The sequence below is a fragment of the Primulina tabacum genome, chromosome 7, assembly GCF_025594145.1.
Source record: "Primulina tabacum isolate GXHZ01 chromosome 7, ASM2559414v2, whole genome shotgun sequence".
Classification (NCBI taxonomy): domain Eukaryota; kingdom Viridiplantae; phylum Streptophyta; class Magnoliopsida; order Lamiales; family Gesneriaceae; genus Primulina; species Primulina tabacum.
The window spans coordinates 42,591,963-42,605,680 of NC_134556.1; the positions used below are offsets into that span (position 1 = coordinate 42,591,963).

The 13,718-nt window shown below is 36.3% G+C and overlaps 1 protein-coding gene across 2 annotated transcripts; it reads left to right on the top strand.

Annotated features, from left to right (window-relative positions):
* The first annotated feature begins 867 nt into the window (after window positions 1–867).
* LOC142552376 (sister chromatid cohesion protein PDS5 homolog C-like) lies at window positions 868–8,671 on the top strand. 2 transcript variants are annotated; one of them, XM_075662153.1, is made up of 13 exons: window positions 868–1,120; window positions 1,682–1,885; window positions 1,966–2,147; window positions 3,114–3,240; window positions 3,313–3,510; window positions 5,038–5,907; window positions 6,021–6,131; window positions 6,358–6,431; window positions 6,516–6,567; window positions 6,659–6,745; window positions 6,819–6,862; window positions 7,825–7,899; window positions 7,983–8,671. In XM_075662153.1, the coding sequence occupies exons 1-13, from the start codon at window positions 1,016–1,018 to the stop codon at window positions 8,461–8,463; spliced, it is 2,610 nt and encodes an 869-aa protein (XP_075518268.1). In that variant the 5' UTR covers window positions 868–1,015; the 3' UTR covers window positions 8,464–8,671. The 2 variants fall into 2 exon arrangements, with proteins under 2 accessions (XP_075518268.1, XP_075518269.1); XM_075662154.1 differs by having other exon boundaries at window positions 7,831–7,899.
* Window positions 8,672–13,718: the final 5,047 nt, after the last annotated feature.

Below are 13,718 nucleotides of genomic sequence, written 5' to 3' on the forward strand. Positions count from 1 at the left end.
GTACCAAATTTCCAGTTCATTGGACAACGTGGCTTAGGTCCGGAATTTATTTTACCAAGAATCAAGTACACCAGATAGTCAAAGATAAATCAAGGTGATCATATATGATTGTGTAGAAAAACATATATGCCATGAATTTAAATAAATTTTAGTAACGCTTCTACTATTATATATTGATATTATATTATGCGTTCAAAAGTTGCCCACAAAATTTTTTCGATTTAATTGAAGAACAATGTTATATCGTAATCCCTTCATTTTGATAATTGAAATAACGAAAAACTTTGACATTGTTCTAACTTTTGCGTACTTTTGAGAGAGACCCTTCGTCGCTTGTGAGTCGCGCCTTGAATGAATAGCTCCTTGACCCCTATCCCATTTTTGGGCCAATTCCCCCTTCGTACTACCAAAAAATGAGATTCTTGCCGAATTCGAGTTTGCTACTCACCTTTCTCCAAGATTGAGTTGTAGGAGTCCTAAAATTTTAACGTCCAGATCTGCTGTCCAATCTACATACATTCATTCTACTCGATAAATATGGCTTAACTGGCTCTCTGTTTACTTCTCCTTCTCCTTTATTGATAGGCTTGGTAGGCTAAGTAAGTACTTCCATTGGCTAGTATTTCTCTTGTTAGGCTAGCCAGTAAGTAACGTAAACATAGTTGGCAAGGGTTTCGGGTGTCCGGTTTAATGCACGGATTATAGGTACTGATGTGAAAAAAAATAATTAACATGAAACGTTTTCAACTGTGCGACCAATTACCAAGAAATAGTTTAATAAGTAATTTCATACTTCTAGGGTTATTCTAGGGTTTTCAAATATGAAATATATACAAAATATGAATATTATATATTTTTTGATAATTATTTATTTTGTATTATATTGGATCAAAAGAAATAACTAAAATTTCTCCCTACCCGTCGTTCTTAGGGTTCCTAAGTTCACGTTATTCGGTGCTGTTGAATCGAGCTGCAAATTGTTTATTTGTGTTGAACGATCTGTTGATAGAAAATTATGCCGACGCTTTCAGATATGGAGCTGGAAGAACAGCTCACAGCAGCTGGGAACGCTCTTTCTCAGCCCCCCTCTTCTCTCGATGAGCTCCTCCGTCTCCTCGATGTAAGCTATCTCTCTCCCTCCAAACTAATATCTTGAATTGTGTTGTTTCATCTGCAATTTTTTTACTGGAAGGCGTGACACTCAGTTACTGGAGCCATTGTTCGGAATTTCTAGTAGTTTAACCTACTAAAAGGATTCACTGTAAACTGAGTGATAGAAAAATTATTAACATCACAAGGTGCCTTGTTAATAATTACCTTTATTTTGTACGAGAAATCAATTATTTTTATTCATGTAACTATATACATATATTTTTTGTTGGAGCCAATTGATCCTTGTTTCTGTTATCACTTATATGAGTATATCCTTCTTATTATTTTTTTTAAAAAAAAGAGGAAATGCATGTTTTTGATAAGAATATAACTCTACTTCTACATATTACATTATTACTGATGGGATACAAAAAGAAGATTCATTAGCCACCAAATGCTTTAATTGGGGGTAACAATCCTTAAATTCATAAAGATGAAAAAAATTCATTTTCAATTTGTTTATGCCAGCTAATTAATTATCTTGGTATACAGTCTCTTATTTTTTTTTGTTCTTTTGATTTGATTTAAGCGAATTGAGGAACTTCTATCAAAAGTGGAGCAGTCACCTGCCAAATCCATGCTAACTGCCCTTTCACCGCTAATGGATGCGTTGATTACAGAATATTTTCTAAAGCATTCTGATGTTGATGTAAAAGTAGGTGTGGCTTCTTGCGTCGGTGACATCACCAGAATTACTGCCCCAGATGCTCCATATGATGATGACAAAATGAAGGTGATTCTTACCCCATCTCTCACTACATGGGTGTTTCCCCCTGGAATGTTTTCATAACTTTTCATATGGGCATAATACAGGATGTTTTTCACTTGATTGTATCATCTTTTGAGGATTTATCGGACACATCTAGCAGATCTCATCATAAGAGGGCCTCTATTCTTGAAACTGTGGCAAAAGTCAGGTCTTGTGTTATCATGTTGGATTTAGAATGTGATCAGATGATCATTGAGATGTTTCAGCACTTTCTTAAAGCTATAAGGTACATATTGGGCGTGTATTGATTGAGTGTTGTTTTATGTCTAGCCTTTGACAAGGTTTTATTTGCTTAACATTCCTTCAAGCCCATATTAACCAACTTTCTACTTATTTTTCCTCGTTGTTGTAACTTGTACGTGCAACTTTGAGTTCTGTTAGTATATGAAATCTTTGGTAACACGTGAAGGATGAAGTGAAGTACTGTATATGAAATCTTTTGATAAATATTTCAAAAACTTGATCAAAATCTTACAAAATTCAGTAAAGCTATAGAAACTATCTAGAAAAGAAACAATAGAGGTATTTGAGTAAGAGCTTTGGCAACACGTGAAGGATAAAGTGAAGTACTGAAGTAAGTACATGTGAAACTAGGCAATTTTGAAATTTGCAAAATTTTTCTTTTTCAATTATTCAAAAACAGAAAATTGATAATTAGTTGATATTCACAGAAATATTTATCATTTTTCTTTGCACTTCGTGTTGACTTTTACCTACCTAACTTTAAATAGTATTTTTTAGGCGCCTTTCTTAGAAATGGCGTACTGATGAGTTTTTGTTGCCCATGCCTTGTGGTTTGTACCTCGAGCCTAAGTCCTTTTCTGGTGACATCAGGCATCATTAATCATGAGATACACTATTAAATTGATGAAAATTTCAATTGAAGAGATGAAACTAAGATTAATAATTACGCAATGTATTGATGAAGGGAACTTGATGTTGGACTTATTGAAAGAATTAACTAGAAAATGAATTTTGAGAATCTTTAGGAATATCTAGTTTGCCTTCAAAGTTCGGAGTTTTAGGTGGGAAATCTACACAACTGCACACTATACTGCATCATATTTGAAAAGGGATGGCAATTAATACTTGTTGGATTTTGGATTGTATAACGATTAACCATGAAAGCTATGCTATTTTATGACAGTGTTCAGTCTGAACTGCTTAAGTATTGTTAATGTGATACTTCCAGAGTTCATCATTCAGAAATCATTTTTGCATCCATGGAGACCATTATGACACTGGTCATAGAAGAAAGTGAAGATATCTCTTCAGACCTACTCAATCCCATTTTAGATACCTTGAAAAGGAACAATAAGGTTAATTTTTAGACTTTTATCCAAACTTTGAACCCTCCTTTATTTCTTTGCTAAGTAATAGATGTTTGACAGGAGGTTCTTCCAATCGCAAAGAAATTAGCTGAGAAAGTTATTCAGAATTGTGCACAGAAGCTTAGACCTTATTTAACACAAGCATTAAAAACTTCAGATACTAATTTTGATGATTATAGCGGAGTTGTAGCTTCCACATGCGAGCCAAATGCTAGTACTGTTGGGCACAGTAATGAAAACATCTCCAAATACCAGAAGGTACAGTTTCTGTTCTATCGCAAATCATCTTACCTATGAGTTCTTGCTTTCTGGTTTGGTAATCCCAGAGTCTACTTGTGATGTCAGTTTTACTTTCTTCCAAATTCAAACATTTAGGGAAGTACTATATATAAATGTCATGTTGTTACATTTTTGTGGTTTTGTTATTAAGGATTTAGTTTGAGATCTTTGCTATTAAGTCTTGGCATACCTTACTTTTGAGGAATGGTGCTCAGGCATTTTAGTTAATTGATTTGTCAGATTCTGTTTTTCAGCCTCCTTTTAATACATGTATTGCCTTTATTTTTCAAAAAACTTGCTTGTCTTGCCTCTATTTTTTTATAAAGTTACATGCTTTGCCTCTATTAGCAGATAAGCTAGTTGATTGGAATATTTGGTTTTTAATTCCAAAAAGAAAATAATGTGCATTTCCTAGTTATAACAGTTCAAAAGGAAAAAAAACAAGTTTGCAGAATATAATTTCCTAGTTATTAGTTACAACAGATCAAATAATGTGCATTTCTATGTGATACTCTATGGAAGATATGTCACGTTCATTCATTCGTTATATGAATATCGATGCAATGTGCGTTACATAAGACTGAGTTGATTGCGGAGCGAGAACATAGATACGCTTCAAAAATTTTCACACTTCACTTTTGACATTTATAATTTTGTCATTGTTTTACGTTGTAAAAAGTAAACCCGCTTAAATGTTCTTTTTTATATTATATACGCCTTTCCAAACGGGTTCGTTATATTTGTCAATTCTGTCTTGCAATCATCACTTTGAAATAATTTCCCCATCTAGTTCTCACCCTTTTACTCTTCTGTTTTTGTAAATGTCCAAGTCAAATAATATGTTAAAATTTTAAAAGAAGAAGTTGATTCTTTCATATATTTTGGGATACTAGTGACTATATTTATATATTTTTGCTTTTTGCACCAGCTTTGAAAGCCAAGAATTATTATGGGCAAAAACTCTCATTAGGTTGCAAGTGACTGTAAATATATTTTTTTTCCTTGCTGATGCAACCCCTCATTTTTCTTATTTTTCTATTATGATTTAAAATATGTTCATTGCTCAAGACCACCTTGTCTATTTCTCCTGGGCCATTCCTGCGATAAAGTTCTCACGAGTGTTATTGTGAAGTCTGACAAGGGTTAAAATCTTGCAAGCATAACTTGACATGTTATTCTCAGTTTCTTATTATTCATGGTAACCATGATGAGCTTTGCTAGCCAGTGTTTACACACATACTTTTTCTTTCGCCAAAAAATGTACTAATTCTTGAAACCAAATGAATGATGGATAATTCTGGACACAGAGAGAGCATGGGTAGCCTCAATTTGAATATATATTTATTTGTTAGTCAGAATTTCTTTTCGCCAAAAGGGACAGTAGGATCACATTCGACTAATCAAGTGGGTGGATTATGAATATTCACCAGCCACTCTCTCTGTTGGGAAAGGCATTATTCCCATTTGCTTTAAAAGTGATTGTTTGATCTCATTGGTTTTGAACAGGTGGCTAAAGAGGGTTCAGCTGAGACCCCTGTGCTGGATAAAGATGCCCCTGTGACAAGATCACCCAAGTCAATTAGCAGTATCAATGAGATCATGACTGAAGAAACAATTCCTGATGCACATTATTCAAACATGGCAGATTCTAGCCGAAATGTCGAGGACAAATCAATGTCCAAAAATGTATCTAATGATTTGGGTGCTCGAAAACCAAAGATCTCGGGGCTTAAAGTGGAAACCGATGCTAAGAGGAAGGGAAGACAATTTAAACCTGATAATAATTTAGCAGTGTCTTCAGATCTTCTTGATGATCAGAAACAAAATGAGCAAGTGCCATGTCACCAAGACATTGCAGCTAAAGATGGTTCACCTGATGAGATTCTCTCTGTTGAAGCTGACATATCTTTGGACAATGTTAATGATGTTAGTATTCATCCTCTGCGATTAAAAGCACTTGAGAAAGAGGATATAAATTTAGCATCTTCAACTCAAAGCCCTGGCATGCCTGCCGATAGTCGATCTAAGAAGGCTGGTCGAGCAAACAGGAAAGAGAACTTGGGTACAAAAGAGACTAAGAAGGCACTTGAAGGAACAGATATTTTAAAAGCAAAACAGCAGCGTTGCTCATTGAAAAAGAAATCTGACAAGACAATTGACAAGGATAAAGTTTTGGCGGAAGAAGTTTTATCCAAGAATGATCATATGAGTACCAGTGATTCAGAGGCAAGATCACTGGATCCAACTGAAAAGTTGGGGGATGCTAGTAACAAGGTGGATGATGGATCCTCTTTGTCACAGAAAGAAGTAGGGAAAAAGGGTGCACAAAAGAAACCCGAGAGTTTGAAATTTTCTTCCAAAGAAGATCACGGACAAGTAATCATGTTTTCTCTTGATTTTTATTTTTTATTTTTATTTTTTTTTTCAGTTACTTTTCCTGACCAACATTTTTTTTTGTTTCAACACATGCTTCTCTTTTTCATCTGTAGGACATGGTTGCCTCACCAAGGATTCCTTTAAAATCATCAAAAAATGAGGACAGTGTGGAAGAAACTAAAAGGATGAGTAATAAGAGAAAACGATCTCCAGGCATACAGAAAGTGCGTCATGACATTTTTTCTTTTATCGTGACTTTCATATCCTACCATAGAACCAGATGTTTCTTGCACCTGTAAAACGAATGCATTAGTATTGTTTTTGCCCTTGAAATATTATTTTGAAACACGTGTAAAACCGCTTTGTTGCACTGGCATTTAGAGAAAGTGCACAACCAAACTTTCAACAATATAAGTCAGTTCAGTTAAGTTTATTGTTATTTTGTGTCAGACATCCGAGACTAAAGAGTACGGGGAGGAATTGGTTGGCTCAAAAGTTAAGGTCTGGTGGCCAAAAGATCAGATGTAAGTCCTCCGTACATTCCACTCTGTACATTAAAGTGTTTATGAACAAAATTACTTTTTTTATGATGCTTTCTTCGCTGTCAGGTTTTATGAAGGTGTTATTTCTTCTTTTGATTCTGTCAAGAAGAAGCATATGGTGAGGAAAAAATATCTTTCTTTCTTTCATTAATTACTTTGATTTGCATTTAAAACTTGTTTCAGTGTAAACTGGCTTCCATCTGAAATAGGTGTTGTATAATGATGGCGACAAAGAAGTACTAAATCTAGGAAGGGAGCGATGGGAATTGGTTGGAGATGATTCATTTGCTACCATGGTTAGAATTAAAAATTTGCTGGTTTCTATTAAGACCTCATATATCTGATATATTTGACAATTTGTGTGACTAGGGCAAATCTATTGAGCATTCAAGTCCTGATGCATCCTCAGACATGTAAGTTTATTCTTCAGTTGCTACCTCTTCCATGTTTTATTACTTCCTAGTACTCCTTCATGAAAAATAAGGTATTTATCTTCAACGTTTAAGGCTTGCAGCTATATCTACTGTGTCAATTTATGGTAGCTGGGTATCCATCCTTGAACTATTGTCTGGGATTAAGGGATGAGATTTACATTTTTAGTGCAGGAGCAATGGGAAGATCCCTTGATCATCTGCATCTCCCCGTTAGAATTATGTTTCCATCCTGAAACCAGTTTCCTTGGTCAGTCTATAGATGATGACGACGATGATTATTATTATTTTTCTTCTATTTCTTATTATTTTATGTTTATCCCTTCATTGATGTTAACAATGTGGAACTAAATAGAACGGGATGTCAGAATTAAAATGTAAATCCCGCCGGACTCGGCTGCTTGTATGCATAGTATGGTAATATGATTTGTAGGGAGTAATTTTGGTCCTATTGTTTCCTCTTTTGTTGAATCTATTCGGCAAAGGGAATTATTTTACTAAGATGAACTTTTGTATGTCCATCTATGATAAACATTTTATCATCTGGCCTTTGCAACACGAACCAAATGAATCTGATAATGTGTTACTTTTTAGGCACATGAATTCACTCAACGGGAAAACGCATGCTTTTCTCACAAGTTGTAACTATCCATTGAACTTTAGCAACTATCCGTTGATAATGTTCAAGTACTTTTTCCATTAACTTGAACTTTTCAAATCTTGAAAGAAGGTGAAATGGTTTAAAGCCATCAAAAGCATATAGTGGCATATCTTTAAACAAATTCTCCAATCCCAAAACATATTCCTAGATTTGCTGGAAAACCTTGCTAAAATTTGTGAAATTTGACCAGGAAATTTCCTTAGTGGGGAGAGTTTTTATGGAGAAATTATCTTTTGGAATCATTTTGTGAATGTTTATACTGATAATTTCTTTCTTTTACCAGGCGCAGGAAGAAGAAAGGTTTTCCCATTTCTGAATTGTCAAGCAAGCGGAGGAAGATAGACGGTTCACTTAAAAGGTTGTTCTTGTAATTCTCAGTTCCTCCGTACATTTTTATTTAAAATTAAAGGTCAAATTATACTAATAATCAATGGCTTGTAGCAAGTCCACATCTTCTGGTAAGCTGAAAGATGTAAAGTCTGGTGGGAAATCTGGAAGCAAATTTAAGGATGATGGCAAAGCAGAGTTGAAGTCCAAAAGTAACTCAAAATCCAGTGGGAAATCTATAGCAGATCCTGTCGAGGATAAAAACCCTCAGAAACACAGGGGCAAATCTCATGATGATTCTGCCAAGACATCTGGTAGATCTGGAGATGATGTCGCCAAAACTTCGAGCCACTCGAAACCAGACCGCCACCGAAATGTCAATTCTAAAGGTAATACTCCACAAAGTGGCAGATCCAGTAGTGTCAACGGAACAGGGACAGCAAAATCTAGTTTGTCAAAGTCGAAAGAAACTGATCACATTAAGGGAAAAACCACTGACTTGGCAAAATCACAAGAATCCATCAGAGGGAAATCACCAGATAGTGCGAAGTCTCAAGAAAGTGAAACTAAGGCTGCAAAAAAGCGAAGGAGATGAAGTGCCTTATTAGTTTTCCTTTACGTTGAACTTTTCCTGCAATTTTCTGTGGGTTTTGATATTAAACTAGGCACGGATTGTTGTAAGTCTGAAGTTGACATGCCATTTTTAGCTGGTTCGGCGATTGATACTTGTCGTCAAGTCGTGTCATTTATTCTCAGACCATACGTAGGAATATATATCATATTGCAGACCGTTCCTCTTGAAATATTTGGTTTTTTAGTTCCAAGGAGGAAAAAGAAAAAAGAAGTTTGGCAGATATGATTTCCTAGTAGTTAGTTACGACAGACCAAATAATGTGCATTTCTATGTGAGACTGTCTCTCAACGTAAGATTATGAAATTCATTAGAAAATGTATTGTACTAAAAACATGTTTTTAGTCGAATCAGCCACCTAAAATAATGATATAGATCGCCTGAGTTTGAGACTAGTATATATGTGATGTAAATGTCATATTTCATTGGTATGAGCATGAAGATGTTCATTCGTAAAAATGGAAATCATATGATGATGAAGTTAACAACCCTCCCTCGGACTGCCCAAGTGGTTATCAGTTATCGAGTGGAATAGTATGCGGTTTTGGTTGTTCACCATTAGTCCTTGATCTGGGACAACGTAGAAGCTCTATGTACTATCATGCACTTTGATCTGTTTAACGACTCCATTGAGGGTCGTCAGGTGGCGTAATTGAATGTAGTTTCGAAATACGTAGGAGCCAATATATTGTAGTCCGGGATTCCCGCTCCTACCCATAAATTTGTATCTCACATGGAAATTTATTGTAAATATTAGATTTAATGGTTTATCAATATTTGAATATGGTGGACCCAAATTCTCAAGAGTTTTGAAGATCGAAGACATGTAAAATGTTTGAAACTTATGTAATATTGGATTTGGAACACTGCATTTACCTAGGTTTTGGACATGGATCCATATATGACTCACATGGATCAATTAACTCTCGGATCGAGGTGAAGAATACTTAAAAACAATATTTGTAAGTTGTAGAAATTCGTTTCAGAAATTTTTTAAATGTTCATAACTTAGTTAAAAACATTGTTTCTATTTCTATACTTGATAATTATGGATTTTCTTGTTTATTAGTTAAAAGTGTGTACAATATTTTACAAGAATGAATGTTTAATTGGAACATGCGAATTACAAAACAATCTTTATAACTTAAAAATAAAAGATGTTTCAATTAATAATGTCCAAGTAAACACGATATCGACAAAAAAGAACAAGATAGTCTAAATCAATCACACTAGGCTATGACATATTTTCCAAAACAGAATGTATAGGTTAGTAGGATAGGACATGTTTGACATGTCAAATATTAACTCTCTCTCTTGAAACACGTGAGTCATATCTCAAAGGAAACATGACTAAAGGCTCTTTTCAAGGGAAAGTAGAATGTGCACATGATCTATTAGATTTGATTCATCCATATGTGTGTGGCCCACTAAGTGTTAGCACGAGGTATAACCACTCCTACTTCATTACTTTGATCGATGACTTCTCGAGGTATGTATGTATGTATTTAATAAAATAAAAGTCTGAAGCTTTTGAAAAGTTAAAAGAATTCAGAGCTGAAGTAGAGAAACAATTATGAAATAATATTAATACACTTTGATCTGATCGAGGTGAAGAATACTTAAATAATAAATTTCAAAACTACTTTAAAGAGAATGATATTATCTCACAGCAGACCCCACCAGTCACACTGCAGTTGAATGGTGTTTTAGAACGTCGTAATCGGACATTGATGGACTGGTTCGATCTTTGATGAGATTCACTGAATTGTCATCATCTCTTTGGAGATTTGCGCCTTGAAACTACGGCAGTGTTGTTGAACCAAGTCCAAACAAATGCAATGAATAAAACTTCATGTGAGATATGAATGGGAAAGTCACATAAATATTATTTCTTAAGAATATGAGGATGTCCTACTTATGTGAAGAAGGCAGTAGAAGACAAATTGGATAGTAGAATCAATTTGTGCTACTTTGTGGAATATCTAAAGAATTTTGTTGAATACTGTTTCTATGATCCCAAAGAAACAGAAGTGATTGGTTCAAGGAATGACACCTTATCGGAAACCACCCACTTTTGAAATAGTAGAACTCACACCCCAACTACCAATTGAGGAAACACGAGCTCCTAGAAAGTCTGAATGGGTCTCAAGGTCACCTAAGAGGATGTGCCTACTTCTTGAAGAGGGCTATGATGAGTCTATTCCTAGATGTAATCCAATGAACTTCAAAGAAGCATTATCAGATGTCAATTCATCCAAATGACTTGAATCCATGTAGTCCAAGATGGACTCCATGTACTCGAACCAAGTATGGTCTATAGTAGATCCACCAAGATGGACTCCATGTACTCGAAACCACCCACTTTTGAAATAGTAGAACTCACACCCCAACTACCAATTGAGGAAACACGAGCTCCTAGAAAGTCTGAATGGGTCTCAAGATCACCTAAGAGGATGGGCCTACTTCTTGAAGAGGGCTATGATGAGTCTATTCCTAGATGTAATCCAATGAATTTCAAAGAACCATTATCAGATGTCAATTCATCCAAATGACTTGAATCCATGTAGTCCAAGATGGACTCCATGTACTCGAACCAAGTATGGTCTATAGTAGATCCATCATGGTCCAACTCTATTTAAGTTTATGTGACCTGACTGACGATGAGATAGAAACCATGAGCCGCATCTCATATGCATTTGCTATAGACATTATAATGTATGATATAATAGCTACTCAATCTGATATTGCATTTGCACTGAGTGTTGTAGAAAGATATCAATCGAATCCCAGTCTATTTCATTGGAACCCATGAAGGACATTTTTAAGTACTTAAGAAAAGCTAAGAAATTGTTATTGATTTATGGGAGTGGATAATTAAAATTGGAAGGATATACTGAATCTAGCTTCCAATCAGATGTGGATGATTCGAAATCAACCTTTAGATTTACATTCAAGCTCAATAGTGGTGCTGTCTATTGGAAGAGTTCCAAACAAGACACCACATCGGATTCAACCGCTGAGGTCGAATACATAGCTGCGGCGAATACTAAGCTGCGGCAAAAGGAGACTTTTTGGATGAGGAATTTCGTTCAAGATTTGGGCGTCATTCCTCAAAAAGTTGATCTAGTCCCGGTCTATTGCGACGATATTGGTGTCGTTGCATAAGCAAAGGAAACGACGTCTCATCAACGATCAAAACATATACCGAGGAAGTTCCACATTATTTTTGAGATTGTGGGAAGAGAAGATATATCAGTAGAGAGAGCCGCCTCTGCAAATATCGTTGAGATCCACTGATGAAGACCCTTCTAGGAGGACCATGGTTTGAAAAACATTATGAAACAATGGGAAGTTGGCTATGAGGCAAGTGAGAGATTGTTAGAGTAGGTGCGCTGTAAGCCAACTTATGGCTTGAGCTTCATTGACTCTTATATAAAAGAATATTTATTTTAATAATATTTTAAGTTTTTATCCAATTGCGATATTTGCTTTATCTCTAGATAAAGTTTTTGAATATACAATAGGTACCATGCCTCTTTCTCTTCTCCCCGCCTCCCTCTTTTGTTTCTGCACCTCCTCCATATATTTTTCTACCCGGGACAACAAATCTTCAAAGTCTCGGGGTAGTCTTTTTACCAGTGATCGAAAGAAATCACCTTCTTGCAATCCCTGCGTGATGGTACCTCTAGAGCCGCCTTGTTAAATTTGTGAATGTAAGCCCCACAATGATTCATCTCGGCCTTGTTTGATTTCAAACAGGCTAAAAGCAGTCTTCTTGTAACTCTTACTGCTACTAAAATGGTGCAAAAAGACCCCTCTTGAAATCCTCAAAATTTTGTATGCTCTGGGGCTCCAATCTATCAAACCATCGTTGAGCAGAGTCCAACAACGTAGTCAAAAACGTCTTACATTTGATCTCATCACCATAGCAATGTAGCATGGTCATATTTTCAAATCAAGTTAAGTGTTCTTCTGGATTAGAACTACCATCATAATCCACGATGCTTGCCGACTTGAAATGGCCAGGCAAGGACTTATCAATAATGTGAGCAGAGAAATGGCATCCTCTTGGCTGGGCCCGGGGAACACATGAAGATCCAGCTTACCCTTCAAGCTTTTTAACCTTTTTCCTCAAATATTCTAGCTCCTGGGGGGCCATAGTTGGGGCCCTAGAGCACTCTGCCGAACTTTCTGCCTCTTCGTCTTTTCCTGGAGGGGAAGACTTCTCTTCCGTCCCCTCCTGGTGTTTTTCCAGGTTGTCACCAGGAGGTAACTTTTCCACTACAACTTTATGGACGGCTACCGCTATGATTTGAGTAAGTTGCTCCTGGTTTAATACAAAGGTCGGTTGAGACGACCTTTCCGAGGGACCTCCGAGTCAGAGGCATTATCCCTCCTTGTGGTTTTTCTTGCGGAAACCATGATCAACGTCTCGAGATTTTCCACAGACGACGCCAATGATGTGATCCGAGTGAATTTGGTGAGTTGGGTCAGGGCAATCCACCGAATCAGATAAGATTGTTGTTAAGGAAAAATGAGCAAGAAAATATATCTTGAGACGAAGATATATATATATATATATATATATATATCTATGTATGCCGGAGGAGTATCCAGCATGGCCACTTCGATGCTTAAGTCAGTAGATGAAGATGATGAAAACGACTGTGTGTGTTGGTGTATGAGTATACATGAATATGTGACTACGCGGAAAAAAATCCTCTGAATAGAGTTCAAACCTGCTCTTTATAGAAAATAAATCAATGATTACCTTGTTTTCAGTGTCCAATTATTAATTAGGGCAAGATGGCTGCCATATCCTACTTCTGACAACTTTTCTGATACGCCACCCTTGTGATTATGACAGTAATGATTGTCAATCATAAGATATCTCATACTGGTGCACTCAAGTGAGGTGATGCTTTCGAGGTGGCCCGGGTAGAATCACCCGGGAGCATGTCTGAAAGCTCAGATTTATGGTAGTTCGGGGTGAAGATGTCTCGGGCATTCACCTGCCCGATTCGGGCTCTTCCGAGGGTATCACCACCATTTCCAATCATTTTGTCGAACCAGATTTCCGAAGCGGTTAAAGAATCCAAATCTTTCAAGTTCGAGTGCTATGAGGTTGGTAAGAAAGTCGAACGCCTTTGCCCAATGCTACGCTCCGCTGCTCTTTGCCTCATCCACCACTGTGGAGCCCCATTCTACGACTGCGCCCT